This window comes from Solanum pennellii, chromosome 3, assembly GCF_001406875.1.
Source record: "Solanum pennellii chromosome 3, SPENNV200".
Taxonomy (NCBI): domain Eukaryota; kingdom Viridiplantae; phylum Streptophyta; class Magnoliopsida; order Solanales; family Solanaceae; genus Solanum; species Solanum pennellii.
The window spans coordinates 71,169,166-71,188,755 of NC_028639.1; the positions used below are offsets into that span (position 1 = coordinate 71,169,166).

At 34.6% G+C, this 19,590-nt stretch overlaps 3 protein-coding genes and 1 long non-coding RNA gene across 5 annotated transcripts; 1 reads left to right on the forward strand and 3 right to left on the reverse strand.

Moving 5' to 3' along the window:
- Positions 1–2,030: 2,030 nt before the first annotated feature.
- On the forward strand, positions 2,031–4,562 carry LOC107012306 (putative receptor-like protein kinase At1g80870). Its single transcript, XM_015212108.2, has one exon. The coding sequence runs from the start codon at positions 2,340–2,342 to the stop codon at positions 4,440–4,442; it is 2,103 nt and encodes a 700-aa protein (XP_015067594.1). The 5' UTR covers positions 2,031–2,339; the 3' UTR covers positions 4,443–4,562.
- A 5,532-nt stretch (positions 4,563–10,094) lies between these two features.
- LOC107014114 lies at positions 10,095–11,130 on the reverse strand. 2 transcript variants are annotated; one of them, XR_001456197.2, is made up of 3 exons: positions 10,956–11,130; positions 10,696–10,782; positions 10,095–10,457 (listed from the first exon to the last, which is right to left on the reverse strand). It is a non-coding gene; the product is annotated as an uncharacterized LOC107014114 (long non-coding RNA). The 2 variants fall into 2 exon arrangements; XR_001456196.2 differs by having other exon boundaries at positions 10,696–10,787.
- Positions 11,131–15,008: 3,878 nt separating this feature from the next.
- Positions 15,009–16,126, reverse strand: LOC107014946 (lamin-like protein). The gene is made up of 2 exons (XM_015215073.2): positions 15,564–16,126; positions 15,009–15,479 (listed from the first exon to the last, which is right to left on the reverse strand). Exons 1-2 carry the CDS (start codon positions 15,718–15,720, stop codon positions 15,136–15,138), a joined length of 501 nt encoding a protein of 166 aa, XP_015070559.1. The 5' UTR covers positions 15,721–16,126; the 3' UTR covers positions 15,009–15,135.
- Positions 16,127–16,302: 176 nt separating this feature from the next.
- On the reverse strand, positions 16,303–19,475 carry LOC107014945 (pentatricopeptide repeat-containing protein At1g80880, mitochondrial). The gene is made up of 2 exons (XM_015215072.2): positions 18,207–19,475; positions 16,303–17,877 (listed from the first exon to the last, which is right to left on the reverse strand). Exons 1-2 carry the CDS (start codon positions 18,794–18,796, stop codon positions 16,839–16,841), a joined length of 1,629 nt encoding a protein of 542 aa, XP_015070558.1. The 5' UTR covers positions 18,797–19,475; the 3' UTR covers positions 16,303–16,838.
- Positions 19,476–19,590: the final 115 nt, after the last annotated feature.

Genomic DNA, 19,590 nt, shown 5'->3' on the forward strand with positions numbered 1-19,590 from the left:
AAAAAAAATCGTGACAGCTTAAAAAAATAAAAAAAATATTGCATTTTTCTTAGTTTCTTTAAGACAAAATATATCGACAATGTCTTAGACTTTTCAATATAATATATTTTATGCGTTTAGACATGAATCATGATATATATATGTATATATTAAAGTTGTGCTTGTACTAAATAATAAAAAGTGTTTGATCCTCATCAAGATAAAATCATAAAAGATATAGAAAATTCTTTGTTTAAAAGTTAATAGTAGTATATACAAGAAAGAACCTTTTATATCATTTTTTTTTTGTATTAAATAATTCTATCCGAAGGAAATGAAAGTTGAAATAATATCACTTATTAATTGTTCTTTTGAAAATGTTGAAAAGGTGTTTTTGCTACATTATATTATTACAATCTTATAATAAGGCATGCACAGGCTGTTTTTTCCATTCTTGTCTCAATCTACTTAAGTCGTCGTTTTACTTTATTAGTGGGAAAGCACCTTACAATAAACAATATAACATCTATAGAGACATATTTCTTGTCAAAATTTTATCTTTTCTAAAAGTTAGATTTATGTGTTACTTCAAAAAACTCTACCTTTAAAGCCTTTAACTTTTGTAATCACTACTACCTCCGTCCCATATTACGAGTCACTTTTTATGCTTTGAGAGTCAAATAATTTAAATTTAATCGAAAATTTGCACATGAAATTTTTAATTTTTTTAGAATGAAATTTATATATTTGTAAACTACGTAAAAAGTACTATGAGTCACAATAATTGATAATTCGAAATTTTTAAAAGATCTATAAAAATTTTACGGTAAAAAACAAACTTGTTTAACTCTTGAAATTCAAAAAATTGACATATAAAATGAAACATAGGGAGTATTTCTTTAGTACTCCTAATTCTCTTTGAATTGATATAATCAAGTTTTGAGTTAAAAATATGAATTTCTGATAGACATTATATGTACATTTAAAATGTGATATTTTTTTTGAAAATTTATCAATAACGTTTCTGATCACATGTCAATTTTTTTTAAAGTGTTTACTTAGAGGAAGTATTGTCTTGACGCAAGCGAGAAAAACATTATTAAATCATCTAAATGACAATTGGTTATAGTGAATGAGATTATTATTAAAGTCAAACAATGAGGTGATAATGTGTGTTAATACATTAAATGTTTTTTTAGTTGTGACCTAAGTACTCAAAAATTTATATTTTGTGGATATGCATGTAAATTAACACAAGCATTTTTGCGTGAAAAACTCATTGCTTAATATATGGGTCTTTACCACATAACTCAAGACCTATTATAATCAACTAAGAAAGTGCTTAAGACCTTATTTGAAACTACAAAAACCTAAATATTAGCACACCTCAAGAATAGGAAAAGATATATCTTGATAGAAACAAGTTCTTTTGATGCTATAGTAGTTGCTCAAATTAAAATATTTTAGATATTCAAAAGTTCGTTCACTTTTTTTTTTAATCATAGTGTTCTGACTGGCTTTCGCACATTTTGATTAATTTAACGAGATATTTGTCTCCTCCTACTAGCAAAAGATATCTCATTACTTTATCCATCAAAACTAAGAGTCTGTTTGGATTAGCTTAAAAAAGATAATAATTTTTAAAGTCAAAAATAAAAGTAGATTCTTGACTTCTTTGTCAAAAACTAACTTAAAAATAAATTTGATCAATTTTTAAACGAAACTAAACACCTTCTAAGCAAGATGAGAAGAATCACCTAATACTTTTGATCTCCGCTGAGAACCAAAAAATGAAATCCCATTAAATAATCAAACTAGGTCTCTCCAAAATCCAGATGGCAAGTAGGACACATTTTCCAGTAAACTAAAATAAACAAAACCTGCACTCAGAGCACTAAACTCCAACACACCACAATCACTTTTTTTTCCCATTGATACTGCAAATTCTTCTTTGTTTTAGTCAAAAGCAAATTCTGGCCTTCTGACCCCACCCCCACAACCCCAACTCCCCACTGTTTCAGTATTTAACCAGAAAAAAAGACTTTCACTAATTCCCTTCTGCTTTTTTAATCATTATCATCCCCCTCAAACTTCAAACTCTTAACTTACATCATTAAAATAGTACTAGTATAACATAACAAAAACTCAAAAACTCTTTATTTCTACTACTACTATTCCATCAAGTTACCATTTAAGACATTATACTACAAATCCTCAAATGATTATCCAATTGTAAAGCAAATCCTTCACTTCCTCCCCTTTCAAGAACTTAACAAAGAACTCTTTAAATCCTCAAAGTTCTCAACTTTCTTGAAATTTCTCTGCCCCAAGTGAGTTAAGAATCTTAATTTGTGATTGCAATGACTTCAAGACAGCCAATTCCTTCAAATCCAAAACCCATGTCAGGCATAATTTTTCTCATCATTACAGTCTTAGCTTCACTTATAATCTTGTTTGCCATTCTTTATTTTCTTTACTATCTTTGGTATTCATTGGTGCATCGTTCTCGTACTAATCCTTATGATTCCATTACACCCCTTGTTAAGCTTCATAGGTTTAGTTACAAAGAGTTGAAGTCAGCAACTGAAGGTTTTAGTGATTCCACTTCAATAGGAAAAGGGGGATCTGGAACTGTATACAAAGGGATTCTTAGAGATGGGAAATTGGTTGCTGTTAAGTTATTGGACTCTGGTTCATTTCAGACTGAAAGGGAGTTTCAGAATGAGCTTCAGATTCTTGGTGGGATAAAATCTCCTCTTGTAGTTTCTCTTCTTGGTTATTGTGTTGAGAGAAATAAAAGACTTGTTGTGTATGAGTATATGCCTAATAGAAGTTTACAAGAATCCCTTTTTTCTGAGTCAAGTTTGCGTATGAATTGGGGTAGAAGGTTTGATGTCATTCTTGATGTTGCTAGAGCATTGGCATTTTTGCATCTTGATTGTGACCCACCAGTGATTCATGGGGATGTTAAGCCTAGCAATGTGCTTCTTGATTCAGAGTACAAGGCTAAGCTTTCTGATTTTGGGTTGTCAAGATTGAAACTTGATGAGGAATTTGGGGTTGATATGTTTAGTCAAGAACTGGGGAAGAGTCAAGACCTTTCTGGGACTTTAGGGGGGATGACTACAGGCACTGAGACTCCAACACCAATTGGGACACCTATGGAGAGTCAAGATGAGGTAGATTTTGCTATGGCTTTACAAGCTTCGTCTTCTTCCAAAGGCAGTAAAATTTTCCAAAATATTAGACCTTTTGGCTTTAGTTCTGTTACTCAAAATTTGAGTTTTTTCAATGAGAATGATGCCACAACTAGGAATGCCAAGGGAAAGGAAGTGTCAATTGTTGAAAATGGTGTAGCAAGTTATAATGAGGAGCTTAGTAGTGTTGATCATAGGAAAGAGTTGGATTTGGGTGGTGGAAATGATAAAGCAAGAAATATCAAACAATGGGGTAAAGATTGGTGGTGGAAACAGGATGGTAGTGGTGAATTATGTAGCAAAGATTATGTAAAGGAGTGGATTGGAAGCCAGATATGTCCATCAACTAATCCTGAGTGGGACTTAGAAAAGAAATGTTCACCCCAGAAAACCAGTTTAGATATTTCAGCACCACTGAGTAAACCTGAGGAAGTGCAAGAAACCACATTACAAGGACAAGAGCCAGAAACTCTCAAGAAAGAGTCCGATAAGGAGATAACGGAGAAAACGTGTAATAAGAAGCCTAGGAAGATGAAAGAGTGGTGGAAAGAGGAGCATCTTGATGAACTAAGCAAGAAGAGTAAGAAGGCTAAGAGACTAGAAAGTTTCTGTAAGAAGCGGTTCAAGATTCCACATTTTGATATTGGTAAACGCTTTCAATTCAAGAGAAAGAGGAAATTCGGAATGCAGGATGAGAATGGAGATGATCCAGATGCAGAATTCAGTTTTAGGAAAGGTTGGAAGAGAAAGCATACGCGTTCAATGGGGAGTGATATGTGGAGCGGTGATCTATTCAGTCGAGAATTGAGCAGCACGACAAGCATGAGAGGTACATTGTGCTATGTTGCACCAGAATATGGAGGGTGTGGTTACTTAATGGAAAAAGCTGATATATACAGCTTTGGAGTTCTTGTCCTTGTGATAGTCTCTGGTAGGAGGCCATTACATGTCCTTAATTCGCCAATGAAACTCGAGAAAGCAAATCTTGTAAGCTGGTGTAAACAGCTAGCTCATGCTGGAAATGTGTTAGAACTTGTTGATGAAAGACTAAAAGATGACTACAACAAGGAACAAGCAAGTCTCTGCATTAACTTAGCACTTGCTTGCTTACAAAAAATGCCCGAATTACGACCTGACATTAGTGACATTGTTAAGATTTTGAAAGGTGAGATGGAGTTACCATCCCTCCCTTTCGAATTCTCTCCCTCTCCACCTTCGAGAACGTTCAGCAGATCAAAAAGACGACATAAGAGTTACGCAGAATAGGAATTACTTGTCCATGTTGAGAAATTTTCTCCGAATGTATTTGTAGAATCACTTGTTTTTTCAATGTAAATATGATGAATGTATTAAATTTTATCTTATTTGATGATTATAACTGCAGTCAACATTTTTCCAACATAACATAACTGCTGAAATTTCAAATTCCTTTTAGTAGAAAACATCTCATTTTGTAAATGGAGGGAAAACAAAAGACATTATCATTAGCTTCTACTTTGACATATAATTTAAATAAATATCACTTTTTCATGATAACAGTTTGGTCCACAGTCTCACCTATTTAAGGCATTTCTTCAATTACTTCCTGTTTGGTGTACAATTTTGTTTTGCCTGTACCAGACAGGACCACTATACATGTCTTCGAAAATGATAGAATGTACATAGATTTTATTCCTACTTTTATATAGAGTTACAGAGAAATTATTTCTGATAGACTCGAGAATAACAAGATGCGCAGAACAAATAAAAATGTGTGAGGAGTGTGAATGGAGGAAAGATTATAGATACTTAAAATCGAAAGAAATCAAATTTATATATAATCATGTATTATCAATTGTAGAAATTATTATTTATTAGTTAAATAAATTTATTAGACTTTATATAGGGTGATGTGAGTAATATTCGCTAGATATATTTTTTTTATTATTGATAGTGAAATTTTAATGTTGACTATTACATGTTGGAAAAAGAATGTCAAATGACATCTTAAGTATATCGTGTATTAGCTTAAATAAAACAATGATTAGGACGTTTTAAACAAATCTAATTAATTAGTTAGTTAAAATCTTTTTAGCAGATCTGTTTTAGTGATACTGGTATGCACATTGCATTTTCATTATTTACTCCTAAATTTAATTTTGGAATAGTTTGGTAGAAGCAATAGTTGGTAGATGGACTTCTAAATTTTGTCTTGGTCAAAAGATTTTCTTGAGATTCTATTACTGTAGCATATTTAATTGTTTTATCTCCAACATGTTTTTTTGGTAAATTGATTAATTATATTACTTAATCCTTTCTTGATATTTCTTTAAGTGTAAATTAGGTATATAGCATATTATGTAGTCATATTCTCAAGTTATGGCATAAGAGTTTGATTTTCATTCTATAACATTTAATATATCAACTTATAGCATTTCTTTAAATTAAAATATTGTAAATATTTATTCTGTAAAATTAGGACGAAAAATAAAATTAAAAAATGATTAATTAAAATTGGATAATTTCCATGAATGTAGTTACTGTTATTAACTGATAACAAAATGTGCACCTTTTAAGGGATTTTAAAATATATTAATTATAGATATGCACCTTAATTATCTCATTCTGTTTTTAATGGTAAATATTTTTGATTTTTTATCCTTCAAAAATTGTATTCTGTTATCTTTCTTTCCATAAACGTTATCATTTTTTTTCCAGAAATTGAACTATATTCATATATTCGAATTCTGTCATATTTTATCTTTTTTTTTTTTGAAAAAACAATTAAAATTGAAGGTTGAAAAAGTTTAGATTTGATTTAATGGAGAAAATTGTGTCAATTTTAATTAAACATGGTGGCAAATGGAATTCATCAGGTTAGTTTTTTTTAATATTTTAGTAATGTGTCGTATTTTTTTCCCCATGTTATATTGCATATGTTAAATTGATATATATATATTTTTGATACATTTATTCAGTGTTTCTACTAATAAATATTTCGTAATATTAAATGTATTTTCATGTGTAAATAAAACGAAGAATGATGTTAAATGTGATTACTGGTTAAAAATAAAAATTTTACAGTTTTTGATCAAAATCAGAAACAGGTCCACATTTCAAACCAGTTATAGCAACAAACTCTTTTAACCCAAAATGTAACTCTTTACCATTTACTTTAATGACAAACATGTCATCCCTAACATTTTCATTCTCCATTATAAATAAGTGTCTCAACAATTGACATTGGATTTTAATGTGATGCAAATTATAAAAAAATCCAAAAGGTGTTTCATCTAGGAATTGTTGAAACTTATCTTGACCTAAAAAGGTCAACAAATCCGCAAACACATTCATGTTAATACATGAAGACAAATGTGTTTGTGTCTTCTTCTCCTAAAAAATTGTAAAAATTAAATACATTAATCATACACATATTCATACAAATAGTATACAAAACATAATGCAGTTAATCATACACAATTCAAACAAACTTACAACATAATATTGAAAAATACATAATTCATACACATAGTATACAAAACATAATGCAGTGAATCATACACAATTCAAACAAACGTACAACATAATATTGAAAAATATATAATTCATACACATAGTATACAAAACATAATACAATATAATCATTACACATTTCAAACAAACTTACAACATTCTTTCATACACAATATATTCAACACCAAAATATACAAATCAAAACATAAAGTATAACTAATTATGGATATTACTATTCAACAGTATCAAAAAACTTGATACAAAAAATTCATACACATTTCATACACATTTTATATATACAGTGAATCATACAGTGATTCATACAGTGAATCATACACAATTCATACAGTTAATCATACACAATTCATACAGTGAATCATACATAAAAAATATATGTTTCAGCAATTGATAATGTAATATGAAGAAATCTGTAATTTCATACAGTGAATCATACACAATTCATACATTATTTATTTACATAAAATTTATATTTTAACTATTTTATACCCAAATAACAGAAAATAAAAATAACAGAACATAAAAAAGTTTTAAAAAATTAACTTTTACTAGCCTTTGAACTTTTTTTGGGTTTAACTGTTTCTTCTTCTTCTTGTAAATGTGAAGTATCGATTTCAGATGCTCTTGGTTTTTTGGATTTTGATTTTATCAACTCTTCCACAAAATCAGATTCAGAATCTGATGATTCCTCGATTTCTTTTCCTTTCCTCTTCTTTCCTCTTTCTTTTGTCCTTTTCTCAGATTCATCTACTTTTTTCTTTTCTTTCCCTTTTCTCTTCTTCTCGTTTTCCTTTGGATGTATGTTTTTTTTTCTTCTATTGTTGATTTCCCTGATCTAGATTTAACTTTAAAAGATGAAGGTTGAGATTGTGTTTGTGATAAAATTTTGAAAGATGAGCATGAAAATTGTCTGAGCTTGCTTCTTCATTCAATCTTCTACTTTTTCTCGGGGTTTCGTTGCCTCTTTTCGACGTTGTACGGTTTGTTTATCGCAAGAGTTGAAGATTTGAGTGCTAAAAATGAAGATCTGAATGCAACTATTTGAGAATTCTTGAAGAAGACTGTTAAGAGAGAAGTGATTTTGAGAGAAAATTTGGTGAAAATAAAAATTTAGGTGTAAGAATTTTGGTGAAAAGTTTTGATAGGCGTGCAGAGGTAATGATTTTGAAAAGAGTTGGGGAAGAACAAAAATTTGGGGAATATAAATTTATTTATTTTTTTAGATAACGTTTTACAGTTTTATTTTTAAAACTGTAATTGTTTTAGATTTTGATAAAATCCCTATTATTTTGTAGTTATCTTAAAAAAGGTAAATATATAATATTTAATTTAAATTACATTAATTAAGAGTTTTGTTTAAAAAAGGTAACTTAAAATGCTAAATTTAATTAACTACATTGGTTTAAATAAGGTAATTGAATTATTTAAATAAGTTAATTATTATTTTAAAAAATTAATGAGAATAATATATTATTTCTTGATATGCTATAACTTGATAATTATATGCTATAAGTAGTTTATTATTAAAAAGTTTGTTTATAACTTGATATTTAACATTTTAAATGTGTGTGTAGTGTTATTTTTATTTTCTTTAATCTACTTAATCTCATAGTATAGGATTTTCAAGATAGCCGCCCAAGAATTAAGTTATTCGAGACAGAAATTAGTGATAAAATCGAAATTTTCATTAAGGGGTTCAAAATATAAAAAAGTAAATAGATAAAGAGCCTAATAGATTCAAAATCTACTATGTTTTCATAAAAATAATTTTAATCAGATTTAAATGATATAATTTTTCATTAAAAGAATTTTGAATAAAATTTAAGACTAATTCCGCCTCTCGATCGAAAAATGCTAGTGGATACTGGTCATTTTCTCTTTAAATAGAATTTCAATAGAAAAAAATAAGTATGGGGCTTGAGACTCGTTCAATGTAGGGTAGCTATCACATTAATGGTGTATATTCGAAAGATGTGTAATTGAAAAATTAATGTTGTTAACTAATTTTATATTGCATAAAATTTGAAACGTATAAAAATATGTAATTTCAAATAGTCAAAAATAATCTCATAATCTTTAATACAAGTTTTTATTCAAATTTTTACGATCAAGAACACTTATGCTTAATTTTAAACGGAAGACAAAATTTTCCATTTCATTAGTTCAATACAATGTTGGTTATTTTCCCCTTATTTTGAAGCAATAATTAGTAAAAAAAAAGGATATTTTAGAGTAAAAATATGGCAAAAAGTAAAATTATCATATTTCGAATAGTTTAAAATATATTTTGACTATTTTGTGCAAAAAGAATGCAGATTGCTCTTCACATATCTGAATTCTGAAATGGGAATTTTATCAAAACAGCAATATGTTAGTTTTTTTGGTGACACAGTAACAATATTTCTATATTTAGTAATACTAGCATGTTTTAATTAGTTTACATTAGGAATACCGTATTTTTTCTTTTAATATGATATGTATATTTATAAAAAAAAATTATAGAAAAAATGGAAATTAAAATATAAAAAAGGTAAGTAGTATTAATAATCCTTCAGTTACTTTTTAAAAGCTGTACTTTTGGCATATATTAAGTTGAACGTTTTTTTTCTTCTTCCCTATTCTTCATATTTAAAAAAAGAATACAAACAAATTTGTCTCCTCTATTATTCAATTGATAAAGAAGCTTTATTATACAATTCGAATTCTGCAAATATAATCGAATTCACATACACAACCTTTGCAGTTACTTGTATTCCAGTTGAATTATATTTATAATATAATATAAATTATATTTTGTAACATTTTAATGAATACAAATTTTTTTTTCTTCGTTTTCTATTGAAATGTATTTGTATCCCTGGTATTAATATCTTTTGAGGAAGTGTTCATATTTATGTTTTTAATCTATATTGTATTTGCTCTATCTAGAATGTATGAGTTAAATTTGTATGAGTCAGAAACAAAATTATTGCAGTTACTTGTATTCAAGTTAAATTGTATTTATAATTTAATATAAATTGTTTTTGTAACATTTTAATGCAAACAATTTTTTTTTTTGTTTTCGTTTTCTCTCTAAAAGTATTCATATTCGCTATACGTATTCGATCTTTTTTATGTTGTTAGTATTATTAATTGTATTTACAATTTAATAATTTAATATCAAGTCTTACATCCATTTGAAACATATGAATGCATACATTTTGATCGATTATTGTAATTGTTTTGGTATACCTTTTATAACGAAATGTATTCGTATCCATGATTTTAATCTACATTATATTTGTTCTATATATATTGTATGTTGGTAGAATCATATGTATGTTGGTAGAATCATATGTATTGCATTTAAACATCAAAAATGAGTTTTGTGTACCCCACATGCAATACTTAAGCTTGAACACTTTAATATTAACCCAAAACCTTTGAAACCATAACTTCAAGATTTTATACATTAATAAACACAAAAGAACTGGAACCCTTTAAAATCGTTTCATAGAATACAAAAACTAATGTCCAATTACACATCAAAAAATGGACAACAACTAATCTATTTGAATTGTATCAATCTCCTCCATTGCTACATTGAATCTGCTATATCGTGGAGGTGCTTCATTGTCACTTATTGCTCCGACATCATTCTTTTGTTGGCCATAATTCCAAAGAAGTGTAGCATATCTTGAGCGTAAACTCGATGCATCCAAAATATTCGCTGGAATACCTTGGCCATATGATAGGTATTCGGCAAAAGCTAGCATATAAATACCATAATCCCTATAATATAAGAAATTAAAAGTTAGTACACAATATAATATTGATAATTTGATGATAGTAAAATCAAAAGAAACACAAACTTACAGAGACCCATGCGACTGTTGAGGAACATTATCTATGAATACTACATTAAAGAACTCATTCTCTTGTTGAGCTTGCGATAGATAAATTCTTGATATACAAAATCAGAATTTTAACAAAAATCGCTAAAAAAATCGAAACCGAAATTTGAACTAACCTTGTCACCACGAAATCTGCTTTAATAATGAATCTAGCTCAAAAATCTTCTTGAATCCTTGATAATCAATGACTTTTCATAATCTACCTAATCTTAAAAATTGAAAAAAAATCACAAGAAATAGACAAAAAATACAAAATCATAAATGTATGATGTATATTAAAACAAAAATCACATAAATTGTCCATAAATTCTTGATATACAAAATCAGAACTTGAACAAAAAATGCTCAAAAAATCGAAATCGAAATTTAAACTAACCTTTCCACCACGAAATCTGCTTTAATAATGAACCTAGCTCGAAAATCTGCTTGAATCCTTGATAACAATGGCTTTGATGAAGAAATCTGGAAAATTTGAACAAGGAACTTGAAATTTTGGTTGAAAATTTTGAATTGATTTTAATTTTTACCTTTCTTGGAACTTTACACAAAAAGTTAATTAATTTTCTTTTTTTTCATTAAATGTTATTGGACCATGTTTTGGTCCAATCAATGAGTTTCCATTAATATATTAATTTAATAAAACCAAAATACACTAAAATCTGAAAATACATACATTTAATAAAAATACGTAAAATTAATATAACATATTGCTATTTTGTCATTATCACTAAAAATTTTAAATTAATGTTATTTTGATTAATTATGTTCTTAAAGTTGTCTTAATTGCTAATTTTTCCAAAATTGAAAGAATCGGTTGTATCTGGTCTCAAAGGAATAAGATTTTAGGCCCATTTATATGGGCCTTGACTAGAATCGTCAGTATCATGTAGTATAATTATGAAAAAATTGTATATAATAGCAAATTATTAATTCAAATTAAATATTATAATCATAGTTTGATTTAATTGTATCTCATATTAAATTATTGTTATTTCGCCTCTTTCCTGATGAATCTCACTTGCCATTCTAGTTCTCTCCCTCGCATCTCTCGCTTTTATACAAATGCAAATGTATAAATGTGTGTGTGTTTGTATAAAACAAGAGAAAATTGTATACATTACATATAATTCCATTCCCCCCTCCCAGATCTCGCTCGTTCACTCGCCTCTCTCGCTTTATACAAATACAAATGTATACATTGCGTTTGTATTTGTATAAAGCGAAAGAAAATTGTGTATACAAATACAAATACATATATTTTTGTCCTATACACTTGTGATTATACGAATACGATCTTTTCTTGACCAGTTTTCTTTTATCTTTCTCGCTTTATGCAAACACAGATTATACAATTGATCTTTTGTATATGTATATTAAAGCAGATTATACAACTGTCTTTTTTTTTGTATATGTATAGCGAAATATACATATTTATGTTTGCTATAGAGCTCAATTATGAAAACTATAGCCATAGCATACAAATATGATTTTTATATTTGCTACATGTGAAAATTGCTAAAATTATTGTTGAAACCTCAAAGTTCAATGACTGTGGTCTGGTTTTTTTTTTTATCTTTTATCACCTTATAATCTTCTTCTTCATTTATTCTATCCCCAATTTGGATTCATACTTCACCTTGTGTATCGGGCGGTGAATTCCGTCCAAGGCTAAATACTGGCGAGAGACCGATAGCGAACAAGTACCGCGAGGGAAAGATGAAAAGGACTTTGAAAAGAGAGTCAAAGAGTGCTTGAAATAGTCGGGAGGGAAGCGGATGGGGGCCGGCGATGCGCCCCGGTCGGATGTGGAACGGTGACGAGCCGGTCCGCCGATCGACTCGGGGCGTGGACTAGCGTGGATTGGGGGGGCGGCGGTGAATTCCGTCCTAGGCTAAATACTGGCGAGAGACCGATAGCGAACAAGTCCCGCGAGGGAAAGATGAAAAGGACTTGGAAAAGAGAGTCAAAGAGTGCTTGAAATAGTCGGGAGGGAAGCGGATGGGGGCCGGCGATGCGCCCCGGTCGGATGTGGAACGGTGACGAGCCGGTCCGCCGATCGACTCGGGGCGTGGACTAGCGTGGATTGGGGGGGCGGCGGTGAATTCCGTCCTAGGCTAAATACTGGCGAGAGACCGATAGCGAACAAGTCCCGCGAGGGAAAGATGAAAAGGACTTGGAAAAGAGAGTCAAAGAGTGCTTGAAATAGTCGGGAGGGAAGCGGATGGGGGCCGGCGATGCGCCCCGGTCGGATGTGGAACGGTGACGAGCCGGTCCGCCGATCGACTCGGGGCGTGGACTAGCGTGGATTGGGGGGGCGGCGGTGAATTCCGTCCTAGGCTAAATACTGGCGAGAGACCGATAGCGAACAAGTCCCGCGAGGGAAAGATGAAAAGGACTTGGAAAAGAGAGTCAAAGAGTGCTTGAAATAGTCGGGAGGGAAGCGGATGGGGGCCGGCGATGCGCCCCGGTCGGATGTGGAACGGTGACGAGCCGGTCCGCCGATCGACTCGGGGCGTGGACTAGCGTGGATTGGGGGGGCGGCGGTGAATTCCGTCCTAGGCTAAATACTGGCGAGAGACCGATAGCGAACAAGTCCCGCGAGGGAAAGATGAAAAGGACTTGGAAAAGAGAGTCAAAGAGTGCTTGAAATAGTCGGGAGGGAAGCGGATGGGGGCCGGCGATGCGCCCCGGTCGGATGTGGAACGGTGACGAGCCGGTCCGCCGATCGACTCGGGGCGTGGACTAGCGTGGATTGGGGGGGCGGCGGTGAATTCCGTCCTAGGCTAAATACTGGCGAGAGACCGATAGCGAACAAGTCCCGCGAGGGAAAGATGAAAAGGACTTGGAAAAGAGAGTCAAAGAGTGCTTGAAATAGTCGGGAGGGAAGCGGATGGGGGCCGGCGATGCGCCCCGGTCGGATGTGGAACGGTGACGAGCCGGTCCGCCGATCGACTCGGGGCGTGGACTAGCGTGGATTGGGGGGGCGGCGGTGAATTCCGTCCTAGGCTAAATACTGGCGAGAGACCGATAGCGAACAAGTCCCGCGAGGGAAAGATGAAAAGGACTTGGAAAAGAGAGTCAAAGAGTGCTTGAAATAGTCGGGAGGGAAGCGGATGGGGGCCGGCGATGCGCCCCGGTCGGATGTGGAACGGTGACGAGCCGGTCCGCCGATCGACTCGGGGCGTGGACTAGCGTGGATTGGGGGGGCGGCGGTGAATTCCGTCCTAGGCTAAATACTGGCGAGAGACCGATAGCGAACAAGTCCCGCGAGGGAAAGATGAAAAGGACTTGGAAAAGAGAGTCAAAGAGTGCTTGAAATAGTCGGGAGGGAAGCGGATGGGGGCCGGCGATGCGCCCCGGTCGGATGTGGAACGGTGACGAGCCGGTCCGCCGATCGACTCGGGGCGTGGACTAGCGTGGATTGGGGGGGCGGCGGTGAATTCCGTCCTAGGCTAAATACTGGCGAGAGACCGATAGCGAACAAGTCCCGCGAGGGAAAGATGAAAAGGACTTGGAAAAGAGAGTCAAAGAGTGCTTGAAATAGTCGGGAGGGAAGCGGATGGGGGCCGGCGATGCGCCCCGGTCGGATGTGGAACGGTGACGAGCCGGTCCGCCGATCGACTCGGGGCGTGGACTAGCGTGGATTGGGGGGGCGGCGGTGAATTCCGTCCTAGGCTAAATACTGGCGAGAGACCGATAGCGAACAAGTCCCGCGAGGGAAAGATGAAAAGGACTTGGAAAAGAGAGTCAAAGAGTGCTTGAAATAGTCGGGAGGGAAGCGGATGGGGGCCGGCGATGCGCCCCGGTCGGATGTGGAACGGTGACGAGCCGGTCCGCCGATCGACTCGGGGCGTGGACTAGCGTGGATTGGGGGGGCGGCGGTGAATTCCGTCCTAGGCTAAATACTGGCGAGAGACCGATAGCGAACAAGTCCCGCGAGGGAAAGATGAAAAGGACTTGGAAAAGAGAGTCAAAGAGTGCTTGAAATAGTCGGGAGGGAAGCGGATGGGGGCCGGCGATGCGCCCCGGTCGGATGTGGAACGGTGACGAGCCGGTCCGCCGATCGACTCGGGGCGTGGACTAGCGTGGATTGGGGGGGCGGCGGTGAATTCCGTCCTAGGCTAAATACTGGCGAGAGACCGATAGCGAACAAGTCCCGCGAGGGAAAGATGAAAAGGACTTGGAAAAGAGAGTCAAAGAGTGCTTGAAATTGTCGGGAGGGAAGCGGATGGGGGCCGGCGATGCGCCCCGGTCGGATTCATTTATTCTATCCCCAATTTGGATTCATACTTCACCTTGTGTAGTGACTTTCTTATTTATTGTACCCCAATTAGGATTTATTCTATACCTTGTAATTTCCTCCCTTATTTTTCCTAACTCCAATTTTATTTTATTTTTTAAAAAAGGATCTGTTGTTCTATTTGTAGGGTTAAGAAAAAATAATTGACATAATTAAAAATAATCAAAATGGCAGATACACACTTGATACTTTATGGTTGTGGTAGTTTCAGAATCCAATGGAGCGAACAATCTCAAACAGAAAGGCTCAAAACTTGCTACATCCAAACTGAACTGCATAATGTCAATCCAAAAAAGGCGAAGCTCGTTGCCACTAGTGACACAAAACCACGCGCCGACGGAGCAGAAGATTTTTTAGAGGAATGCTCAGCGGGTACGGCTAACATCGGAGGAGACGCAAGAGGATGAACCACCACCGAAACTTTCATGCCGTTAAGGCAACCGCCGGTTCCACAAATGAAGTAATACCTCTGGGTATTGTTCAGCATAATGAAGTCCTTTCCGCTGGTCCAATTCCCTAATGCACCATCTATTGTGCAGTTATCATATCCAGTCTGATTCACTAAAAACACATTGTACTGCGACTTCTGGTACCTAAACGCTGCGATTAAAATAGAGAGAAAAGTTAGAGAAAGACGCAACATATGTAACACTACTTGTAAATTGCTAGCAATGTGATACGTACAGATGTAGTCACCAGCATAAAAGGTTTGGTTGTTGGCCCAAAGGGTATAGTTGATGCCCGGGTTCCAGCCTTTGTTAGCTCCGACGATGTGGTCGGTAGCGTTGACGGTAGTGGCCACGGCGGCGAGGAGGAGGAAGAAGAGAACAGAGAGATCCATGTCGAGAGAGATGTTGATAGGCTGAAGTGATAGAGGCTCTGAGCTGGACGTGATTGGTTGAAGAAGCAGAGACAGCTGAGAAAGTCCCTACTTTATGACTGTACTTGGCCCAACCCCCACTATTATTTATGGATCCAAAGCAAATAGATGACCGTTATCTATACATCCCCGCAACTGGGGTTTATGGTGAGGATAATGCGTAGAGAGGATATTTTCAATAGATCTTTGTCTTGAGGAAATAACGAGAGTGAAGAAATCATGACAAATTACTAAAGCAGACTGAGAAAGGAACTCAGGTCCATCCTCTGTTATTTTTATGGGAATAAAATAATAATTGTTCAACTTGTTCTATAAAACTATGATTGTATATTCTAGTATATATTTGATTTTCTTTCCAAAAGTAGTACTATTAAAAATATTTTGTTAAAGGCTCTGGAGACCACCAAAACATTTGGAATCATGTAGAATATAGTAAAAATGTAATGGCATTTGAATAATGCAAGCTGTAAAGAGGGACATTATCACGTTTAATGAGTATGATGGGACAAAATCACTTTTAATCACGTTGCAAGTTGCAGGGATAGATAATAATATATACCTACTTTCAGCAAGCTCAGTTATTCATCTCATCTTTTATCCACACCAATATGACCTCCTATCTCAGATTATACAAAGACCCACGAACCAACGACGTGGTCCCAGTGCTGGTATCGGTTACTGAAACGACATCAGGGTTTATGAGGGGCATGGGTGTAGTCCCAGATGTGATGAACCATGAAGGGAACCCCAATGCCAAGATTGACAATGTAATAGATTTTGGTAATGTAAAAGATGGTCTTGGAACACTTCCGTTTTGGCAGACCACATGTAATTAGTTCTGTATGTCCTCCAAACACATGCCTACTAGGACAACACTCAGGGCAGCTATATGAACCGTCTAGAGATTAGTTTGGCGAATTGGGCTTGTTATCAGCTCTCTTTAGAAGCAACCAGGATCATTGCCAACCTGGCCAAGCATGACAAATCTTTGTATCCAGCATCTGTTAAGAGGTTTATGTGCAACACCTGAAGGTATCCTTCAGGCTCGGATGAGCTACAATCCTTTAACCATCATTTTATTACCTTCTATGTTTTTCATTTCTGATCACCTTGTGTGTCCCATGTTTCACCAGTTTTCCGTTTTTAGTATGTTCGGGATTTGACACACCTCCTTGTCCTCTTGGGCCAGCAGGCTCTAAGAACTTTCGGAGACCTGGATCATCAAATCCGTTGGATTTCATCTCTGCATACAACTCTCTCGCCTTGGAATATAATCTGCACTCAAGAAGTCCTCCCACCAAAAGAGAATAATGTGCAGACTCGGGTACTACCTCATACTGCTTCATCTCCAGCCATATCCTCAATGCAGTTTCAGGCTGCTTCAACTTCATAAACCTATCAAGAATTAACAGAAAGGTTTCCCCGTTTGGACCAACTCCAGCTTTTCTCATAGTGTTAAGAACTTCAACAGTTCCTTCTAGACTAGCACTTGCAAGAAATGCATGGTACGTTTCAATAGTTGGACTAATATTGTCTTCCTCCATCAGAGCTAATATACTTCTCGCCTCATCCAACTTAGATGATTCACATAGAGGACATATCATCAAGTTGTATGTACTAGAATCAGGACGCAGGCCCATATGTTTCACTTTGTCAATAATCTTAAGAGCTTCCTTCACGCAATTCTCACAAGTCAGTACATATACCAAAGCATTATACACCTCCAGCCCTGGAACCCAACCCCGTTTCTGCATTTCATCATAAAGTCTTAGTGAATCAAACAAATTTCTAACCTTGGAGAAGCAGGAAATCATGTGGGAATATGAAGTACCATTTGGTTCAATACAACACTTGGACATTTCTCGCCATACTCTTTTGGCTTCAAATATATCAACCACTATATTACACCATCCATTGAGGATAATATTAAAGCCATCAATTTCTAAGGGGAATAGCTTCTTATTGATAAGCATGAATTCTTCAGCTTCTTCAATAAAACCATGCTTACAGAGAATATTCAAGAATGTCAATAATGTTCTCTGATCAGGAGACATACTGAATTTCTCCAAAATCTGGAATGTATGTATTGCTTTACCAGCATTATTGGCAGCAGCATATCTGTTGGAATATCGTAAATTACAATGTCAAACAACATCGCAAGCAATTTATCATCTTAGTCAAACTATACCAGAGCATTAAGTATGCGAACTGAAACTACAAAACAACTTATAGAGTAATATTTTTCGGTGAGACTACTGATATCTACCAAATGATGATTATTCAATGGCATGGCTAATAATGATCTTCTCAGCAATTATGTAGATCAACACTAAAAAAATTATAGAAAAATCATGTTACACAGGTTACTCTGCAATAAAATTAATTAGTTCAAATTTCAATCAATAGTATGCGTCAAAAACAAAAAAAAAAGATTAGTTTTTTTTTACCTATCAATCATGATGAGGACAGCTTGTTGAATATCTGTTGACATCTGAAGAAGATCTCGGATCAAAGACCAAGCAGTACTGAATTTACTATGGTTGCCCAGAATCCATATCATCAAACACCACGTATTTTCATCAAGACATTTGCATTTCTCACCCCATTTGAATACCAAATAAGCTAACTTCCACTGATCTCTCAACTCCCAAATCACCAAAAAGACCAACTCTTGGTTCGGTTTAACCCCATATTCATCAAGAAACAATATGGCTTCATCTCCTGAACCAAAATTACTGGCCTTCTGTACAATCCCAACAAATTCGTTAACACCAATATGATACTTTTCACGCAATGTATTCACACACTTATCGAAGTTGATGATTTCGTAGCTAGTGGAATTGCCAGAGCTAAAGAAAGGGAGCTTGGGCGGTATAGTAGAACAGTGCCTGACAGATGGTTGACGAAATGCCACAAAGAAATGACGCCTTATTTCTGGCCGTGCGGCAAACAATGAAGGATGCTGATAGCCGATTATATGCTTAAAAGCGATGGGACGAGCACTGTAGAGCCTTCGTGCAATAGAGAGCAACCGCATTATTTTTCTCAGTTTACAGTGGAGAAAGAAATCTCCATGCTCCAATGGCTCAAACAAGCCTTCGTTAGCTCAAGTCTACATAAACCACTGGACTTTACAAATTGGATGCGACTGTTTTCAGCCCAAAACCAATTTGATTAGGCCCATGAAAAATAGGAGAAAAAAAATGTAAAGAAAAGCCTTGGCATGTGAATACGCTTCAATGCAGTCCAGTATTTGTTTTTTTTGGACTCTAATAATGCAGAGATCAAACTTGTATTCATCTTAATTATTTTAGAAAAAATTACTTAAATACACTCCTTTAATTACCTTTATAACCACTTATCCCTATTTATTATAAGAATTTCAAAAATTCCTTATTTCCCCCAATTAAAAAAATATGAAAGGTACATATAGATTTCTCACCCCTTTTTTACCATATTAAATTTTATTCCTTAAATATTTCTCCACGAATAAAATTTTCTCTCACCACACGTCTTAGGAGAGAATTTACTCTCAATTTGAATTCCAGTAAAATTTTGCAGCCATATTAATTTGATTTTCTGTAGGAATCTCTATCAAGTATTTTATGAGCTATTTTTTATTAGCATATATATACTACTATATAACGTTACATATTCATATCATTTATTTAACCATTAGGTCATATTTTTAAAAATATTATTCTTATTCAATTGAGTAACGAAGATTTTCGAAAAAAGAATCATATTAAGAGTGGAAGGTAAAATTTTAAATAGAAATTGAAGGTACCCAATTAGTGTTGCACAAAATTATACTAGTCCACTTGACAATAA

Bases quoted from the DNA above. Each gene is read 5' to 3' on its own strand.
- LOC107012306 (XM_015212108.2), top strand. From the start codon at position 2,340: ATGACTTCAAGACAGCCAATTCCTTCAAATCCAAAACCCATGTCAGGC.
- LOC107014946 (XM_015215073.2), bottom strand. From the start codon at position 15,720: ATGGATCTCTCTGTTCTCTTCTTCCTCCTCCTCGCCGCCGTGGCCACT. The intron at 15,480-15,563 runs GTACGTATCACA...TTTTAATCGCAG, and splicing joins TTATGCTGGTGACTACATCT to CGTTTAGGTACCAGAAGTCG.
- LOC107014945 (XM_015215072.2), bottom strand. From the start codon at position 18,796: ATGCGGTTGCTCTCTATTGCACGAAGGCTCTACAGTGCTCGTCCCATC. The intron at 17,878-18,206 runs GTAAAAAAAAAC...ATATTCCAACAG, and splicing joins GTCCTCATCATGATTGATAG to ATATGCTGCTGCCAATAATG.